The 19,337-nt window shown below is 50.9% G+C and overlaps 1 protein-coding gene across 3 annotated transcripts in view; it reads left to right on the top strand.

Annotated features, from left to right (window-relative positions):
* Positions 1-19,337, top strand: part of BCL9L (BCL9 like) — a 47,646-nt gene that overhangs the window by 17,025 nt on the left and 11,284 nt on the right. For all 3 annotated transcript variants that reach the window (XM_072918220.1, XM_030291101.3, XM_030291102.4), the window contains 2 exons: positions 16,398-16,761; positions 18,433-18,555. In XM_072918220.1, the coding sequence (XP_072774321.1) occupies positions 16,461-16,761; positions 18,433-18,555 (424 nt within the window). In that variant the 5' untranslated portion in view covers positions 16,398-16,460. The remainder of the gene's footprint in view (positions 1-16,397; positions 16,762-18,432; positions 18,556-19,337) is intronic.

The following is a 19,337-nucleotide window of genomic DNA, read 5'->3' on the forward strand; positions in this document are numbered from 1 at the left end:
GTGTCCCAGCCTGCAGCATGTCACTGGATACTGGAGCATGTGGCACCCCACAGAAATAAAAATTAGCTGTAAATAAAGGAGGCTTCTCCAGCAAGAAGTTTTCAGATGCAGATTGTCTGGTTGGCTTCAGAGACAGTTTTTCTTAATTTCTATGTTGATTTTTGCTATTTCAAATGCATACAATGCAGCAAATTCTCCAATCTGACTGGCTTCTGTGTACTTCAGCAAGGGGGCTGCATGAGAGTAAGCAGCTGGCTGCCTGCTGTGAGCCTCACAGTAGCTGATGATACCCACATTAGTCTGAACTAGTTTGCTGCTTCCTCTGTCATATATCACAACTTAATCATGGGACATCCTTGCAAGGCAGCAAAAGTGGGGAAGGGGAGAAACTGATTTACTCTTTTTTATTTTAGCAAGGATGTAATGGGCTAAGAAATGTTAAAAGGCAAAGTAAATCCTTCACAATATGTTGCTCTGTTGAAATGAAGGGAACTGAAAGATGGACAAAAGCTTAAGAACGTGGTGGGGGAAGGTACCCACAAGTTGCTGGTAAGGCTGAGTGTCTTTGCCACATGTCACATGGGGAACATAGACATGAGGGGAATGGTAGCTCTCTTATTCCTCAAGATGTATGTCTCTGCAAATGTAGTTGTGCCCCCACCTCTTCTCTGATGGCTGGTGGCCATCTTTGATGGTCCACTATACGGTTAAGCTGGAGGTGTCCGTGAAAGTGCTGCAGTGGGCAGACATCTGCAGTTCATACAGGAATTATGGCTGCAACTCAGAAGAGGTGAGGAAAAGCGAGAAGTGATGCTGGGATCTGGTGTTGGCAGAGATTTCTGGGACTGGAAATTAGTAAAGGGTAATGGATGTTGCACACTTGCTGAGCAGTAAAGGGAGCTTTGAGGTCAGGAGGATACTGGGGATGTATCTCCTGCCTAGTGCCTAGTCCTCAGCCTGTCATCACTTCTCTTTCCTTTCCCATCTCTTAAGAGCTTATGCCCATAGGCTTGATGAGGTGTGGGAAGAGGAGAGCTCTTTAGCTATACGTGAGTGTCTCTCTGATGTAATCACTGTGCCTGACAGAGCTACCCTTTTCCCTTAGACTTATTTGTCATTCACTCGGCAACCATGTAAGGCAGAAGAAGAGGAGGAGTGGTATGGAAAAGAATATAGTGGCCTGTAGTTTGCTGACACTTGTGGCCAAGTACTGAAGTGCATACCATTGTTTTCCACCAAACATGGGGCATACTGGGGACCTGACCCCTACAGGAACTTTTTGTGTGCAATGCTTTTGGTAATTGTCTCTGTTAGTGGATGCCTGCTTGATCCTGGTGCTTAACCTGTGTGATTTTGGTTTTGCCAGAGGGAAGGATGCAAGACTTGTCAGTTCAGTTTTGGTTCATTTTTCAGCCCTTGCCTGGTTGAATTGCAAACCAGTGGGGATCTTGAAGTCCCATTGCTCTTTCTTGACAGGTAGAGGTGGGGAAAATAATCCTGAAATAGATCTGCTGTTTAAATCCTTTCCATCTCATGAACTGAAACTTCTGATAAACTGCCTGACCTTCAACCTCTCTGTTGACACCCTAGCTGGGCTCCTCAGAATGCTGGTGCTGTCTTACAGCTGTTTATGGTGTTCCTCCACCCAACAACATGGTTTTTAAAGTTGAGGGAGTGGAGGAGGGAAGCATCCCCGAGGGACTACTTAACTTCCAGACTTGCTTGCATTTTGCTCCGCAGGCAGGTGACTGGAATTTGGCACAGTCTGTTTCTAACCTCATCACCAGGAAAGATGCTTGTAACAAGGTCTGACCCATGGGCAAACTTCTAAGCAAACACAAACTCCTGCAGCAAATCAATACCTGAATCAATGGGGTTTTTTTTCCTCTCTCAGAGTACAGCTGTGTTGACTCAGTCTGCTGAGGCTGTTTCCTAGGTCATCTTCCTGCCAAAGCCTGAAATGAAGAGCTGGAATATCAAGCTCTTTTCCATTTCTGTTGTCACCTGAGTTGAAGGAGTACCTACATTTCAGGCTTCACTGGAAGTCTTGCTTATAGTTCTTGGAGTTAACTGGCTATCTGCAGTACATCAGAGGGGTGAAAGCCAATGGGCAGCTTGTCAAACCCTGAGCAAAACTGTGGTGGTATGTACTTTCTGCCTTCCAACCTTCCTACTTTTCAGGTGCCATTTTGAATGCACTCTGGAAAAAGGCAAATAACACTTCAGTGGACTTGGTCCCTTCCACTGGCCCATCCCTACAGGGACAGTTTTGAGGGAGTCCCCCACAGTGTTACCTGCCCACGGACTCTGTGTGTGCATGTGCTGGACAAGGAGTCTTAGCATCACATGTGCTGTGTTGTGGCAGGTGTTTGCCATCACATCACCATGGGTTAGAGGGGCTGGTAGAACTGGGGCACTCCGAAAAAGCCCCATCCTGCACAGTCAGGCACTGTGTGTTTGGAGCTTTGTCTGTAGTTTTACGTGGTCTGGAAGGGAAAATCACTCTTGTGGAAGTAGTTAGAGATGAATATATGTAGCTGCTATCTCATCCTTGGGCTATTGTCACTATGTAGAGGATGGACACTGCATGTCCCCTCCTTGGGGCTGTGCATGTACATCATTCTATGATGTGGTGTCACCAGGGCCAGCAGCCAGGGCTGAGCTTTGTGGTGGTCTCCAGTGAATAACGGGAGTTTGAGAATGAGCTTTGTTTGGTACAGAGCAGGTGGGCAGCGCTGTGTCCTGAGGGTGCTCAGGAGAATGGTCTCTCTGCTCCTGGACGGTATGTCCAGATCTGGGAGCTGACAGCTCATTTCCTGTTTTGCATTTGACCGTGAAGATGATTGTTTTCTCCTGGATTTGCCCATGTGGAGTGAGGCTAATGGACTTGGCAGTCAGAAGGGTGAACCCGCTAATGTCTGGGATGTTTGGAAAGAGTTTTGAGAGACTTGGAGCCCACTATGCTCCAAAGCTGTTCTATCTGCAACCTTGCCTGTGCTCTCTCTGGAGTGTTTGAGAAAAGCCTGCAAGCTGCAGCTGGATGTGAGTAGGGTAATGTGTCCTGGGCTTCACACGTATCAGGCTTCACTTGCTTTCGCAGTGAGGTTCTGGTGCCCAGAGGTGGGACTGCTGAATTTGCTGAGCCAAGCACTGAACAAGAGAACTGGTGTCTTCTGTTCCCTGCTGTGCTGTAGGGTAGGCTCCCTGTCTAGACTGGAGTGCCAGGGCCTGGATGCAGTGGGACTTCTTGCTGAGGCCAAGCAGGGCTGGGCTGCAGGAGGAGACGTGCTTGGCTGTGTCCTGCAGCACTGCTGTCCGCCGAGGAAGAAGGAACGACAGGACTTCCATCACTTCCAGCAGCAGAGAGGCTTCCACCTTCTCTCACGCCCACTCGCTGGTACTGACATGCACATGTGTGCAGATTCAGGTTCACACCAGCATGAACATGCTTGTGCGGATTCACACAAATTTGCAGTTAAGCAGACACACCCACGCCAGCACGGATGCAAACAGACCCATGCTGGTGCAGGCCTGCTCGCTGTCATAGAGGCAGACATGCTGCTATTTGCATGACTCCGGGCTTGTGCTGGCACAGGCACCAGGATACATGCTCCTGTGCTCACAGACACTGGCAACGGGCTAAGCCATGGCACTGGTCTATTTTTGGGAGCACTCCTAAGAATTGTAAGCGTGTTTCAGATGTTAGAGTCTTAGATGGGGGAAAGCTAGAACAGATGGCTGGAGGGTTCAGAGCAGCAGCCCTGCTGAGAACAGATATTTATAGGCAGATTTAACCCTTGTGTGGTCTCTGGAGCCATGTTTAAAGGGACAGCATCTGGAGTAAACATGGTAGAGCCAAATGATGACCTCTGAGGGTGTGCTGTCCTATCTGGTTTCTGTGAGCCGATTATCAGTGTAGTCTGGAAATCCTGTCTATGCTCTACCTTTTTCTCAGAGGATGCAGCTTTCCCTAGGCCATGGAGCCTGGTTTCTATAAGCCTCAGTGAAAATGGGCTGGTTGTGGTTATTATTTGCTGACCAAGCTGGGGCAGTGAGTACTGCAGCTGCCCTGTGCCTGCATGACCAGCAAAATGAGGACAAAGATTGTTTTGTCCCTCTTGCCCTGATTTTTTTCTTTTTTTTTCTTTTTTTTTTCTCTTTTTTCTTTTTGCAAAAGGTTATCCAGATTCTTCCTTTTCCTTGTTGGATGCATATACTGTGTTTTCTTTATGGAATGCCATCTTCTAAAGAGATACAGATTAAACCCTGCCCTGTCAGATCCATCAAATGTTTTTACCTGCCCTCATCTTGGACTCCCTCATCTTGGACTCCTGTGCTTGAGCATTTAGGGAAGAGCAAAACGCATCTAGGGGTTGTGCTGCTTTGTTGAACAGAACTGGCTGCCAAGTGAGGCGCATGGCAGGTTTGCAGTGACAGCCCTATTTGCAGTCCTTTCTTTGAGAGCATCTAGCCTCCCTTTTGGGGTCTGAGGTACTGTTGTATTTAAATTGTCTGGCATGTCTTGAAGTGGTCTTCACAGAGCTGAGTATCAGACATGGGAGAAAGTGATCTAGGGGGAAAGAAGAAAGCCATGCCCTCAGATGGGACATGTGAAGAACTGACAGAGTAGTTATCTGAGAGTTGCAGGGAAGAAGACACTGGCTCTGAAAGCATAAAACTGTAGTGCAGACCTGAGGAGCTATGTGAGTCTGCTCAAGCTGCTTTTCAGTGTGCCTCTGGCAAAATTAGGGAGCAGTGGCACTCCTGGAGCTAGTGCAGGGCACTGAGACTGGATTAAAAAAACAGAGGTGGTTGCTACTGACAGAGTTGGTGCTGCCAGGTCCGAGAACGATGGCCTGTGTTTGTGCTCCTAAAATTTGGAAGATTGAGTCTATCTGTGAGATGGGGGAAGCAGCTGCAGCATCAAGTGGAAAAGGACATTCCTCCCTCATAACTGATCATAGGCATTTGATCCTGTAGGGTTTGAGCTGTGGTGGTTGTGCACAGTGGCACACATGGTATGCACCTGGGCTGCACCTTTCCTCTGTTGGGACTTCAGCTAATCTAGATATTCGGAACTGCTCTCTGCCTGCCAGCTTGTACCTAGCATGGAGATTCCAGGGAGGCAGTGCTAAGTCTTATAGGGCTGTTTTCCACTTGTCTTTGCACTGTATCTCCTGTGAACCAGTCAGAGGCGTTTCCTATGTTAGAGGCAGTGTGTAGCAGCCCTAAGTCAGGCTGTTTGTCCAGAGTCAAGTGCTTGGCCAAAGGTTTCATACAGATGCTCAGTGTATGCCTCAGTGAGCTGGGTTTGTTGTTGTATACCCTGATTCCATGCCCAAGGGGGCATGAAGCTCTGCTGGAAAGTCTGGGAGTGTGACATCGAGTGCACATCTTGCCTTAGGGATCAGCTCTGTGTTTTGAGGGTGTGAATCTAGAGCATCCCCAAGTTTTCTGTACACTGATGTGCTGGGCATGGGAGATGCAAATCTGTAGGGAGGGGGAGTATATTGGAGCTGCTTGCTTCCTTGCTTACTTGTTCTGCTTTCAGACTGTGGGGGCTTGGAAAGCAGTCACCATAGTCCATCCCCCCCCCCCCACCCCGGCCCCAGCTGTGTTCTCACTGCCCGCCTGTGTGTCACATGGAGGAGTTCTCAGTTTTCCCAGAAGCTCTTGGTCCCAGGTCAGCACTTGCACCCACAATCAAAATGTGACTTTATGGTGAGAAAAACTGGTTTTGGCTCCTGCAGCACCTCCCCACCCCACCACATATCCCGAAAGCACAGCTGATCCTGCTGTATACCCAGGTGTGAAGCTGGCAGTGCTGGCAGCACTCAGCCAGCTCACAGTCTGGTCTACTGCATGGTGGCATCTGGCGGCTTTGTGTCTCTGGCTGTCAGACTGCATTTTGTACCCAGACATATTGGTAGGAGTGAGGTTACTTGGCGGGACCACAGGGCACACTGACGTGGTGTTCCTGTGGCTGGGCTGGCCAGTGTTCTTCCAGGGCCCACAGGAAGGGCTGGCAGACACCTGCTCTCCTCCTACCTGAGGAGGCAGAGAGAGAACCTGGCAGGAACAACGTGCCCAGTTGGGTAACTGCCAGTCCTGGGATCTGCCCACACTTGCTGGGCCTCCCACAATGGCCCCATTGTTCCTGAGAGGGCAAGGAGGAGGCTTCCTGCAGCTCCCTGGGCATTGTTAACCCTCTGCCTGCTAGGAGCACTGCAGGATGGGCATACGTGGGGCAGGAGGTCCTATAGGCAGGTGGAGGAGCTCCCACTGCCCTTAAGTGTGAGGAGGGGAGCTACAGGGATCACCAGCCTGTCTCTGCCAGCTGCCTCTAAAATAGCCTCTTGCTGCTGTTTAGAGGACAAGTAGCATGTGCCTGTGCTAAAGACATACACCAGAGAGGTAGGGCCCCACTGAGCCTTGATTTCCTCTGACAAGGCATAGGGAGGCTCTCTTCCTTCTTCTAGACTGCTTTCTGCCATGACTTTTCCTTGGGAGCAGCCGCCAGTGGCTGGGCTGCTTGGACCCCGATGTGAATGCTGGAGCAGGACATGTCTTTGGGAATGGGACATTTAGGGTGTTGGGGGGTTAATTCCAGTGGCTGAGATATTGGTGTGGAACCTGTTTAAAGCAATTCCAGACTGATCAAAGTGCCTTCTTCCTTCCTGTCCTGTAATGTGATCTCGGGCCAATGAGCTGCTCGGGGTCTGCTGTGGCTTCTGGTTCCTGTTGTTGTGGAGACAGAGTCTTGGAGGGCACAGGCGTGCCTTGCTGTGGGTGCAGGCTCGCAGCCAAAGCACAATATCCGTGTGCTGAAGAGGACAACAAGTACCCTGTCGCTGGCCAAAGGAGCTGGACGATTGTGTCCCACTCTGCTCGCCGGCTCTGCACTGTGGTCTTTCGATAGCAGTCGTGCTTCCCCACAGCTTTCTGCTATGTGTGTTTCCTGATCAGCTGATTCCAGGGGTTATAGGGCTGCCTCAGCACCCTTGCTCTGTCACGAACTTCCTCTCCAGAATCCGTGGGACGAGGGAGGGGAAGAGGCATTTGAATAGCATGCTAAGACTCTGTACAGGAAACTTTCTGGATGTCAGTCTTCAGAGATGTCAACCTCAATATATCTCATGCTAACTCAGAGACTGGAGAATTGGCTTCGTAATCCAAACACCTGAGGACTTTGAAACCTTGTGAAAGTCACCAACTAGTTCTTCTGCAAACCCCAATGCTAACTTGTTTATATCATTACTTAAATGGCTGTCCTGCTTCCAAAAGATCTCTTATTTCCTCCCACACAGTAGCCTTTGCACTCTTTCCCCCTCCTTTGTGCCCTGGTCTTTGTTGTTGCAATAACTTCTCTTAATATGTTCTGTTTCTTAAATAAGGACAGAACTAGAGTTAGCTGTGGAGGGCCAAGGGCTAAGTTGTGAGCCCTTGATGACCCCAGCTACTGTACCTAGTGCAAACAATGCTGCTTCAGAGCTTGGTCTGGTTGAGTCTGGGCACTTGGCCTCTAGCCACAAGGACCACTGCAAACCCCAAAGCCTCCTGCAAACCTCAGAGCTGGAGGAATGTCAGAAGCCTTTGCCCACTTGGCCAGTCATAAGTTAACAAGATTTCTCTCTCCTGGTAGGGAAGAGGGGCTCTGTGGGGGAAGCCCCAGGACAGGCTGCCTCTGGGCCTTTCTCTTCATCTGTGGCTGTACATGTGCTGCTACAGAGGGCTCATTGCCTCCCCAGAGGGATGCAGTTAGTGAGATGGGGCAATTCCTAGTTCTTTTTGCCGGCATCCTTTTGGGTGGTTGGAGGTCTGGCCAGGGTTAGATCACTGTGTCTCTGGAGGAGCTCTGTGAGTTGTATGAGTGCATAAGAGCAGGATAGCCCCTGAGACTCTGGACTGGATCTGTGGGGAAAGCTGTGCTGCTTTTTGCACCTGTTGAGTGGCAGAAGCTGGGGAGTTTTAGCTTTTAGTATGGAGGAGGCTTCTGAGGGTAAAGGTGAAGCATGGTGAGGAGATAGAGCAGCTGCTGTCTTGGGGTGCACAGTGGGGAAACCTCTCCAGATCAGCGCTAGCCCAGACTCTGGTGGCAAAGCTAGATGGGGAGCAGTGGCTCCCCTCTCCTCGAGGTCTCTCCCTCCCTTTCCAGCCCAACTCTGTAGTCCCTACTGCTTGCAGGCAGCTGCCACCACTCAGCTGCAGGATCAGCTGCCTGGGCCGATCCTCTCTGCACTGTCGAAGGTGAAAGGTTTCCCAGGGTGGAATTTCCTGCGAGGTAGTTGCATAGCTGCTTCCCCTATGACCTTACACCCCGATGTGCCTTAGTCATGATGGCATGCAAATCCGAGGCAAAGGGGGTGGGGGTTGGAGGGAGCTACTGGGAAAAGGAAGTGACCTCAGCCGTGGTTTAATTATAGAGCCCAGCATTTGCTGCTGCTGGGCCTGGTATTTATAATCTTGGAGGAGTGCTCAGCAGCTCACTGCATCTCTTCGACAGTCCAGGCTGGCAGAGGGTAGTGGGGGGTCAGGGTGTAGGAGCAGCCAGCCTGCTTCCCCCTCTTTCCTGCATTTCTCTGTCAGCTCCCTCTCCCCAGGTGTGCTGGGGTACGTACATGTGTGTGCCCAGTTGCACAGACATGGTGCTGCAATCCAGGCAATTTGCAGGCCTGCAGATGTTCCAACCTCTTCCTTTTGTACAGGTATATCCTTTGTATGTTGTATTAAGTGCCAGGATTGGGCATAGGAAGAGTGGAACTCTTCCCCGGTTCTCTGCCATGAGCCTCCTCGAAGGCAAACAAACTTGTTGCACTGCTGGTCGTACAGCAGGGTGCAGTTGGGGTACGTGGTGCTGAGAGAGGTGGTAGGGGAGTCCCTGCCACAAGGGTTTCCTGCTGGGATGGACCCTGTCTGCAAAGGCTGTGCCGTTCTTCAGGCTGGAAAGTGATCTGAGCTTGCTCAAAAGGGAGAGCTCGTGTTTCAGGGAGATTTTCTGCAAGGTGAATGTCTAGCCCTGTCTTGCAGTGTGCAACAGGCATCTCCATGCTGCTTTAATCTGAAAGAGTGTAGTAAGCACGTGCTGCCGGGATGTGGTGCATGGCTCTGCTCCCCAGAGCATGCGGAGGCCCGGGTGTGAGGGCAGAGGTGCCAGGGAAGCCCGGTCTGGGTGCGCGCAGCGAGCCTGGCCCCGAGCTGGCCCGTGCTCGGCCCCGGCCCGGAGCTGGCCCGTGCTCGGCCCCGGCCCGGAGCTGGCCCGTGCTCGGCCCCGGCCCGGAGCTGGCCCGTGCTCGGCCCCGGCCCGGAGCTGGCCCGTGCTCGGCCCCGGCCCGGAGCTGGCCCGTGCTCGGCCCCGGCCCGGAGCTGGCCCGTGCTCGGCCCCGGCCCGGAGCTGGCCCGTGCTCGGCCCCGGCCCGGAGCTGGCCCGTGCTCGGCCCCGGCCCGGAGCTGGCCCGTGCTCAGCCCCGGCGGGCTGCGGGTGCCCTGGCTGACGGTGACACCTAGTGGCTTCTTCCAAAGGCTCCACCTCGGGCCCAGAGCTGGGCACCCAGAAGATCTGATGCTTCTGGACAGCTGGCATGAAGCTGGACTGGCCGCAGGCAGCAGGGCCTGCAGTGCTCAGGAACCCTCGTGTGTCTGCCTTGGAGACAGGGGGCAGGGAAGGCTGCCAGTGTGTGATGGCCCTGCTGATGATGGCTAGTCTTTCACAGAGCCCTGCAAAGAGACTTTCTTGTGAAAAGAAGAGCAGAAACTGATGTGTTAAAGCTTGGAAGCTCCTCGGGAAGTTCTGGCATTGCTGGGTTCCAATCCTGAACACTGCTAGCATTGTAGACTTCTTTTGTTATTGCCAAAGGATCCTAAAGTGGTTTCTGAATCCTAGATGCAGGTGAAAGGAGTCCTGACTCCTCATAGGCTCAGCTACATCAGCTGTTTACCTGACATGTGTGACCTTAGGCAAGACTTGTCTCCCTGCAATTCTTGTGGAAAAGGTGAGGGTTTAAGGTCTCAGCTGTGAGCCCTTCTCTCAAGAGAGCTGGTATAGCTGAGGCAGTGTGAGGCACAGCCTAGATAGTAGCTAGGCTTTTTAGCATTACTTGCCCGGTCCCAGTAACCCCAGTGCACAAACACAGTGGAAATGGCCTGAGGAGGTCTCTTCATCCCATGTAGCAAATGTCCAGGGAGGTCTGTGTTGTGGGCTTGCATTGTAGCCTGTGGTATTATCTGCCAGAAGGGTTTTCTCAGGGAAACCGCTCCATTCATGTACAGATGAGCTTGTCTTTGTGCATCCCAGCACTGCCAAAGGCTGCGTGGGGGTGTCCAGCTGTCACAGCAGCCCATGTTCCTGGCCAGATTTCATATACTGCAGGATGATCCTGCCTCAGAGGAAATTGAAGCTCCCTGAGCAGCAGCAGTACCTTTGGAAGAGATTTCTGGCTTTGATTCCTGACCTACTGGATTCTGTTACTCGACTGCAGTCTGCCAAGCTGCAGCATACAGGTGGCTGTAGTGCCCTTCATGTGGGGCACCTGCAGCTTCCTGCAGGTCTATCACTGACCCATCCCTAGCAAGATGCACTAGCCATTGTATCAAGCAATTCCTTGTTATCATCCCAAGGGAGCCACATGCAGGGTGTCTGTAGGGAATACACCGGTTGAACTGGGAAGCTAGAAGGATCTGCAAATTTAGTGTTAGACCTGGAAACTCCCTCAGCACAGGATAGGAAACCAGGCTCTGGCTGGTGCTGCAGTAAGGAGGAGAAGAGTGGGAGAAACTGTTGAACTAGGAGGACAAGTAAGGGCTAGAAGAGGTCTTGTAACCCTGTTTGGGCTGAAGCTGTTACAGGAGAGAGGTTGTAGGGTGCTGGTCAGAAAGCAAATGGCATTCCTGATTCACCTTGCTGTCCTGAGCCTCAGCTTCCATCCATGTTGTACGGGATGTGTTACCCTAGATGGAGGGGAACATAAATCTGAGGTTTTGTTCTACTTAAAAGACCTTTGAAACTTGTGGCCAAGTAGCCCCACAGAAATTAATCTTTCTTAAGACAGCTCCAAATGACAGGAGATCAGCAGGGCCTCCCAAAACAACTCCAAGAACTGCTAGGATTCAAAAGAGCACTAGATTCTCTCTGCAGGTCTTCTAGAGCCCTCCCAATACACCTGTCGAGGGCATCACCTTCTCTGCCATTTAAAAGGGCATGAGAAGGATCCAAGAAATAAACATGAGTGAAACGGGGCTTCTCCAGTTTATCAGCCTGATGATTATAAGGGCAAGATAATTTCATGGCACATTCAAAACAGATGACCCTTGTCAGCAGAGTTGCCCAGTAGAACTCCCTGTCTTCAAGTGTCTCTGAGTCTATCTGGCTGAAGCAGAGCTTGAATGAGAATGCCTTTAGCAGCAGCAGCCTGAGTTGAAGCTGCTGTTGGTGGTGATGAACACTCTCAGGCAAGTGTTCCCATACTAGGGTCAGGGGGATGGCCTGTAGTCATGGGTTGCTGTACAGTGGATTGTTCGAAGCCATCCCTGACTCTTGGCTGGAGCTGGCTGGCTGACAGCAGTGCTGTTTCACTACTGGTTTTGGGGGGGCTTGTTTCTTGCTGGAACATACTCAAAACCTGTTGAATGGTCTTGTGAAAATGTTTTGAAACAATGATTTTTGCATGGGAAAGCTCAAGTTTCTGATTCTGGTCTTCTCTCAAATTATAAATGATTCAAGGGTCTCACACTTCAGAAATCTCACTTCTGGAGATTTGTCATAGTCTTTCCCTTCATGAAATACACTGACTTTATTGACATAGTATGGTTGTTTTTGGAAGTGTTCAACCCCTTCTGCTGTTAACCCTGGGAGGACTGGTAATCTAGGATCTAGGTCTTGGGTCATGTGCTGGGGAATCTCATCCAGATTTGGACTGCACGATATCTCAGGAAGGAGCAGCGGATTTCTGAGTCTCTCCTGTTGCCTAATGTCTTTCTTCAAGAAGCCCTTCAGCTTGCTTAGGACCTCTCATTTCCAAAGCCAAGGTGTTCAGCATGAGTTTGTGGTGGTGTCCACAGGATTTGGATTGGATTGTCCAAGACTGCATCTTGTAGCGAGTGATTGGGTGGTTATCAGCATAGGTTATGCACTTAGAGGGTGTTTGCAATGGTAACCTGGTCTTGTTACTTCCTGGACAGGCTGGCAGAGAAGGGTTCGATGACTTTCTGTGTGTTGCATCACCATGTCACAGCCCATTTTGTACATTGGGTGTCTTGTATGTTGGGGTTTGTGAGCTGTGGAACACATAGCACGGCTCAGGAGACCTGGGTTCTGGTATCCACTGTGTATGCACAACTTGGCAGTCATCTGGGTTTCACAAGAGCTTTTCCCAGCATCCGATGGAAGAGAGGTGTGGTGAAGCGCCTTTCTTTTTGAATCATTGTGGCTCTGTTGTCCTGGCTTCCTCTCTTGTGCCTTCTTCCAAGAGGGATAGCACAGCAGCAGTGCCAGCCAGCTCCCAGATGTGGAAGCTGCAAGGCTGGTGGCAGGTGTGGGCTCCTCATCTTTGCAGCTGTGTTGGGAATCCATGTTATCGTCCTTTGGAGAGAGCTGGAGCATGATTCACCAGAAAGTTCCGGGAATGCAGCAGGGGTTTCAGGTTTCTTCAACTATCAGCTAGCAATTCCCAGATTGCAAATATGTCAGCCTGGTCTCTCCTGCCCAGAGCCTACTCCTCTCCCTCTGCTGTTGTTCAGACTGTACTGGAGGAGACTTCCTGAAAGCAGTTTTTGTTATTTTGTTTCAAGATTTCTTGTCTGCTAAGGTCCCAGCCTCTGATTTAAAGCTGTGGCTTTTCAGGTGCAAACACTCTCTGCCTTTGGATGTAGCCCTTTGTTCAACAGATACTTGCTGTGCCTTGAAAGCCTCCCTCCCTTCATGAGGTTGGCTGGGTTGCCTCCCTGTGTAATGATGGTGGAATCAAGGCGTTCAAAACCTAAGTGTCTTGCTTGGGATTGATGGTAGCCAGGGGCAGAAACCAGGAATCTCTTGTCTCCTTGTTTTAACCACTGGGAATTAAGTTTTAAGTCTTTACAACTACCAGGCTTGGAGTGGGTGTGTTGCTAAAATGCCGAGAAAGACAGATTTCTGTACAGTCTTCTTTTTGTCATGTTTTTTCCAAGACGTTTTGAATTGTTTGTCTCCTGGTGTCACTGTATCTACTTTCTAGTTAATTATCTTCCATGGCCCAGATGTATGGCATGCTTGCTGAAATCTAGTTTGAATCTCAGGGTATGTGGAAGGAGCCTACAGAAGTCGAGATGCCTATTGTCATGCTGCGGTCAGACCGATGAGAGGCTGAGGCAGATCCCTGCTGTCCAGCTGCAACAGAATCCAGCTGTTGCTACTTCTGAAAGCAGAGCAGAATCTTCAGGCAGCTGCTTCTGGCATTTGTCCCATTAGGAATTTTGAGGCAAGTGTTATCCCTCTGAGTGGACACTAGAAGAGGAAGGCTTTCCAAAGTTTAGCCAGGTCTCTCTGTCAGCCTAGGGTAGCTTTCCATCCTGCCTCAGGCAAGGTTTTGAATGACCTCCCTGGAGCAGCAGCCTAGTCCAAAATAGAGAAAGAAGGTAGGTGCCCCCCAAATGTTACATTCCGGAGGAACCTCACAGCTGATGAGGCTCATCCATGCTGCTGGCAGTGCCTGAAGGTTTTGTCATGGCAACTGCCAGGTCCTTTGGGATCAAGGTGTGTGTTCCATGCAGTCTCATCTGAGAACCAGAGGATAGGTGGTGTATCTCTGGACTCTGCAGGTGTGGGCTTTTCAGGGCCCCAGACTTCTCCCTGAAGTATTCACCATGCTGGGCTGTACTAGGGTTGTGCTGTGGTGCTGCTGAGCATTCAGATTTTCAGTGAAGCATTTTGGGATCTGTTACAGACACAATATCATGCCCGTGCAGATGTGCCACAAGCAGACCTAGATCTCCCAACCTGCCATTGAAATGGAAGCACGTCCTCAGCGGGTGTAGCCACACAATGGCGTCAGTGGGTTTGTGACCCTCAGGACTGCGGTGCAGAGTGTTGCAGGGATTGTGAGGGCAGCAGAGCGGAGGTGGGGGTGGGCCTCTGGGCCACCAGCAGCAGGAGCTGCTGCAGGGCTTGCTTTCTGGAATGCTGTCTGGCAGCAACCTCTTCCAGTGTGGCTGGCCAGCCAGCAACTGCAGGCAGCATGTGTGCTTAATGCTGCAGCTTGTGCCATATGGACCTTCTCCTCCTCCCTGCTTGCCCTCTCTTGTGTCTCCTTCCCTGCTCAGCTCCCCTCCCCCTGCAAGTGGTTTGACAGAGCAATTGGGCAGGCACTGGGACAGCAGCTCTGACATAAATCTCTCCTGGTGTGGAATGAGGGGTATAAATATCCAGAGAGTGATGTGATCTTTCCAGCTGCTATTAATAGGTCTCTGGAGAACAAGAGCGAGCAAGCGAGACTGGCTGACACTTAAAGGGCTAGCAACTCCCTTATGTGCTGTGAAAATTAATCAGCGCCGTAGCTCACCATCTTCCTCCAGGCTACAGCAGAGCCCTCACTGAGGTGTGTGGGACGGAGGTGGAGGAGGAGGGAGCAGCTAACAACTCCTAGCTGGGAAGCAATGATAGGTCAAGTTGTGCATAACTAAGGAAGAATGCTTGGACGAGCTGTGCCACAGCACTGTTTGCATAGCATGCCAGCAGCCCCTGGCTCAGCTTACTGGGAGCCAGATGCCGAGAAGGCCCCTTTGCAGAGAAGACCCTTTCTGCAAGCAGGACTCGCTGATGGTGCACAATAAGCTGCAGCCTGCACCTTGTGGCAGTCACAATCTTTTGGGGATTATGGGTCTGCCAAATGTGCTTCACTCTGCTTTCTTTGCAAGGGTGCAGTGATTTGCCCTGGGAGAGCAAGCACTTGGCTTTTGCTAGTGGTGTCTCCAGGCTCACCTGCAGCAAGCCAGGAGCAGCATATGTAGTGCTGCTGAGCTCTTGAGGTACTGTTTACCTGCCTGGGGTTTGGTCTGGAGCTGGTGCTTCCTGTCCCTGGCTGGCAGAAGAAATTGTGCGCAGCATCTGGCCTGCATGGTCCAAATGGGAGGAGCAGACCACATCAACCCCCTTCCTGGAGTGCTGGGAAGTTTCTCAGCCGGTGCACAGGGAAGCTTCTCGAGTGCATTGTGAGGGTGTCATGCAAAGCATATAGCAGATATCAGCAAACAGAGTAATCCCTCAGCTTCCAGGAACGTGTGGTTTACTCTCCTTCCCTCCTGCTTCCCCAAGAAGTAAAAACGACTGTGACATGATTAGGGTTAGGGTGTAGTTACCAGGGTTGTGTGTTGGACCAAGAGTTTGTGGTGGGCTTCCAGAATACACAGTGTGATACTGAGCTGCATCGCAGTCATCACTAATGCCTGTGCCAAGGGGAATATTCTCAGTGTGAGCATGAGACTCCGCCAAGGCAACTAGATCCTGAAAGGAGGGCTATTGCAGCATTGCTTAGCTGCATGCATGTCCCTCAGCCCACAAACCCCTGTGTTCTGCCCTAACCTCCTCTTCTCTGCCAGACTCTGCCTCAGGCTGTGGGGCTATTCAGGTAGCTGAGCTGGGTTTTGAGCAGGAGAGCATCATCCTGTTATCTCAGCAGGCCTGTGGCACATTGCATCATCCTGCTGGGCTGGAAGCTCCTGCTAAAGTGGACACCCCCTCACCCAGAGCTTTAAAGCAGGAGCTGGAACTGTCCCTGGGAGAGGCAGAGCTTGTCTGAAGAGTGCCGGCACTTCCCGGCTCTGTTCTTGCCTTGCAACCCACTGCCTCCTTCTCGGTTGCCTCTACCTTTGTCCCCTGCTCTGTCCCAGTTTTCTCTTTATAGGCTTGTGTCAAAACTGTCTGCTCAGTTGTCTAGTTGTCTTCTGTGTGTTTTGCAGCACAGAGGAAACTTATTTATCAGCAAAAGGGATCCCTGAAAACAGTAGGGCACTTGATTTCTCTCTAGGGTCACAAAGATGTCTAAGCTCTGGGAACACTTGCAAAATAGCTCTGAGCATCCTTCTACTCACCAAAGTCTAGGCTAGCATGGAGCACCCATGTCTCATCTTGGCCTTGGAAATGAGGGCTCTCATGTCCATGGCTGTTCCTTGAAGTACTGGCAAGTCTGCCATGCCTGGGTGAGAATTTGCAGCTTGTCATGACGTGAGTGAGTAACTGCAGAGCAGGATTTTTTGCTCAAAGGGCCAGGGCTAATTCCCAGCATGAGCAGCTCTGGGTTGTGCCTTTCCATGGTCTTTGTCTGGCCCTGTGACTGAATAACAGCCCTAGTGCACTGGTCCTGTGCTGTGCCCCCAGCAGCTGCACCTGTGTGAGGGGCACTGTGCTGACTTGCTGCTCTTTTTTCTTGTAGGTTTCTGATTGAAGGGCCTGCGAGCTCCCTCCCCTGGCACTGTGGGAAGCTTTAGCCAAGCCAATGCACCCTGACAACAAACTGCCCAGCCATGGCAAGGCAGGCAGCAGCAGTGCCCTGGCCCAGCACCACAATGTGAGCCAAGCACCCACCTGTAACTTGGGCTCAAAGGGTGTGGGGGCCGGCAGCCATGGCAGCAAGGCCACTCAGATTTCCCCTGGCAACTCTGGACTGAAAAACAGCCAGAACACTGTCCCAAACTTCAGCTCCTTGAAGGGCAAGGTGAAGCGGGAACGAAGCATCTCGGTGGATTCCGGAGAACAGCGAGAAGCCAGCACCCCATCACAGGACACAGAATCAAAAGGTAATGCTCTCCTAGACCTTGCCTCAGCATGTCCTCTCAGTTGCTACAAACATCCTGGCAGGACTTGGGATGGGAGCATCATTGGTTTCTGTGCTGTGTCTTCTGTTCAGGCTTGTCCTGGCTGCCTGTTTGACTTTGCATCACTGCTTGTCACAGCTGCAGTTTTCGGACCAGAGTGGCTGAAATCTCATTTGCTTTGTATTTCATTCCCTAAACCATTTGTTACACCCAGAACTTGGCAATGGTTTTCACAGGCTGCTGAGGCCATCCGAGCAACAGCATGGTTCACTGAAACTACACTGAATGCCCCTGCATGTGCAATGTGTAAACTTTTAACTTGAGACTGAATTGTTTTCTATCTTCTTGTTGATAGAGAGCTGCTTTGTGGTGTTGCAGCTGCCCAACGACTCAGTCATGGTTAGCAAGGAGGTGCTGCAAGGGTCACTGTCTGAACAGTTCTGTGGTTTCATCAGCAATGGATAACTCTTGTGTTACATAATGTGGATTCTGGAAAAGGGCTGAGTCAGTGCTTCTAAACCCTGTGCCTTCCCTGTTCTCAGCGGTCTTCCCTGTAACCTTTTGCATTCCATCAAGCTCTGTGCTCAGTATGGGATACTTGAGCATCTCAGAGTCGGTTGTAGGGGGAGAAATTCCAGTGGTGCCCTTGGTTCCAACCAAGACTCACACCTGGTCTGCAGACACAGAGCTGTAGCTATGGCTTGTGCCCCTAAGGATTTGTTTTCACAGTCAAAGCCATATTGCCTGATGGGCTTAGGCCAGAGCTGTGCCATGGAACAACAGGTAGAATGTACCTGAATGAACTTCCTGCCACCAGGAGGGCTTTCTCCCTATAGTGTTACAGGGGTACACTATGATCATAAGCATTTGCAGTTTATCCCAGAGCTGTCTTGTAACCACACTTCCACAGGAAAATTATTAAAATGGCCTGATCAGAAATGCCTGAATCCCCGATGTTCCTAATACACTGACAGATCATGTGAATATGGTAATGAAGTAAAAAAGATGATGTAAAAAAAGTAAGGCCAGACAATGTTTCATTAGTTAAAGCACATGACTGGAAGTTATTCATCCTGTGTCTGATTGCTGTCCCCGAGTCCCTAAGTGCCTTTAGGCAAGCCACTTCCTCTCTGAGCTGCATCAGTCCCATCTGAGAGGGCGGACCCATGGAGGGAGCATACAAGTTTATAGAGAGCATGAAGGCCCCTGCCTGCTTGATGCTGACAAAGGGCAGAGTCTGTCTCTTGTTCCTACAATGGATGTGAATGCACCCTCCCATCCTACATTCCGATTTTACCTGCTGAATTACAAACCCTTTAAATTTACAGTTACTGTCCAAAGCTCTCTAGTTTGGAACTGCAGGTAGACACATCCTATATGCATAGATTCCTTTCAGGTGTTAAGAAATACCACCTGAAACTCATTCTGAAACTTTGGCTCTCACAGGGAAGTCTCACTACATCTGGCTACTAAGACGAGCCCAGACTGAGCAGATGTTTCAGATTCTTAACCAGTGCTGGGCAGATGTTAGCATAAGGCTTACTGCTCAGTGCATCCTGGTTGGGTTGGCACTGCCAGCATGCAGCACCCAGCTGGGCAGGACCCCAGCCTTTCAGCCCCTTAAGCGCCTCTGATGGCCCTGTCCCTTTGCAGGTGAAGTGGCTCCCCGTAGTAAGCGACGGTGTGTGCTGGAAAGGAAGCAGCCATACAGCGGCGATGAATGGTGCTCTGGGCCGGACAGCGAGGAAGACGACAAACCCATCAGCAGTGCACACAGTGAGTGACTGCCTCCTTACCACTCTGAAGTTTGAATAAAGCCAGGTCCTTCCTGCAGCTCGGGAGGGCTGATGACACTGGCACCTCTAGCTTTGTCTGTGTGTGCTCACTTAGCCCGAAGTTGTGGGGCCCCATTGCAGTTGGTGTTCATTGTGCTGTGAGAATGTTTGCCATGCAGTGAGGCCTTGGACCTATTTTGTGGAGATGCTACAGACATGCTGGAGGGAAAGATGTTGAGGTTGAATGTCCCTGCTGTATGTTGCTCTGGCCACACTACCCTGGTCATAATGGCAGCCAGAGTGCAATGTGCAGTGCTCTTGTTGCAGCAGCTGAGTCTCTGTCAGACCACTCACCTTTCTCTCTGCAGCTGTGTTCTAAAGACAGCTGAGTGTAAAGAGGCTCTTGGGGTCTTGACTGTGGCTCAGGCAGCTAGCTCAGCTGTGCTCTTTTTGGGACAATGAACTGTAGGTCTCCTCTGTTTTCTAAAAGCATCAGCATTCTTTGACATATTGTATCTACAATTCAAACTGTAACAGAGGGAATATCTGAGAGATGGGGCAAGGTCCCATGGGGCCCGAGGAGATGCCCATGTTCTCTGCTGGAGAACATAAATGTGTGGAAAAGCAAGAAGAGGATGGCCTATGTGCCTGCCAGCGCATTGTTGCCATTGTCTCCGGAACATCCACTTGCACTTCTCAGCACAGTCCAGAGCCTGTGCAGCCTGTGTGGGAAGAGATAGTGCCACTTCCCTTGTCAGCCTGCTCCCAGATCTGCCTGGTGGG

Source organism: Taeniopygia guttata, chromosome 24 (genome assembly GCF_048771995.1).
Source record: "Taeniopygia guttata chromosome 24, bTaeGut7.mat, whole genome shotgun sequence".
Taxonomy (NCBI): Eukaryota; Metazoa; Chordata; class Aves; order Passeriformes; family Estrildidae; genus Taeniopygia; species Taeniopygia guttata.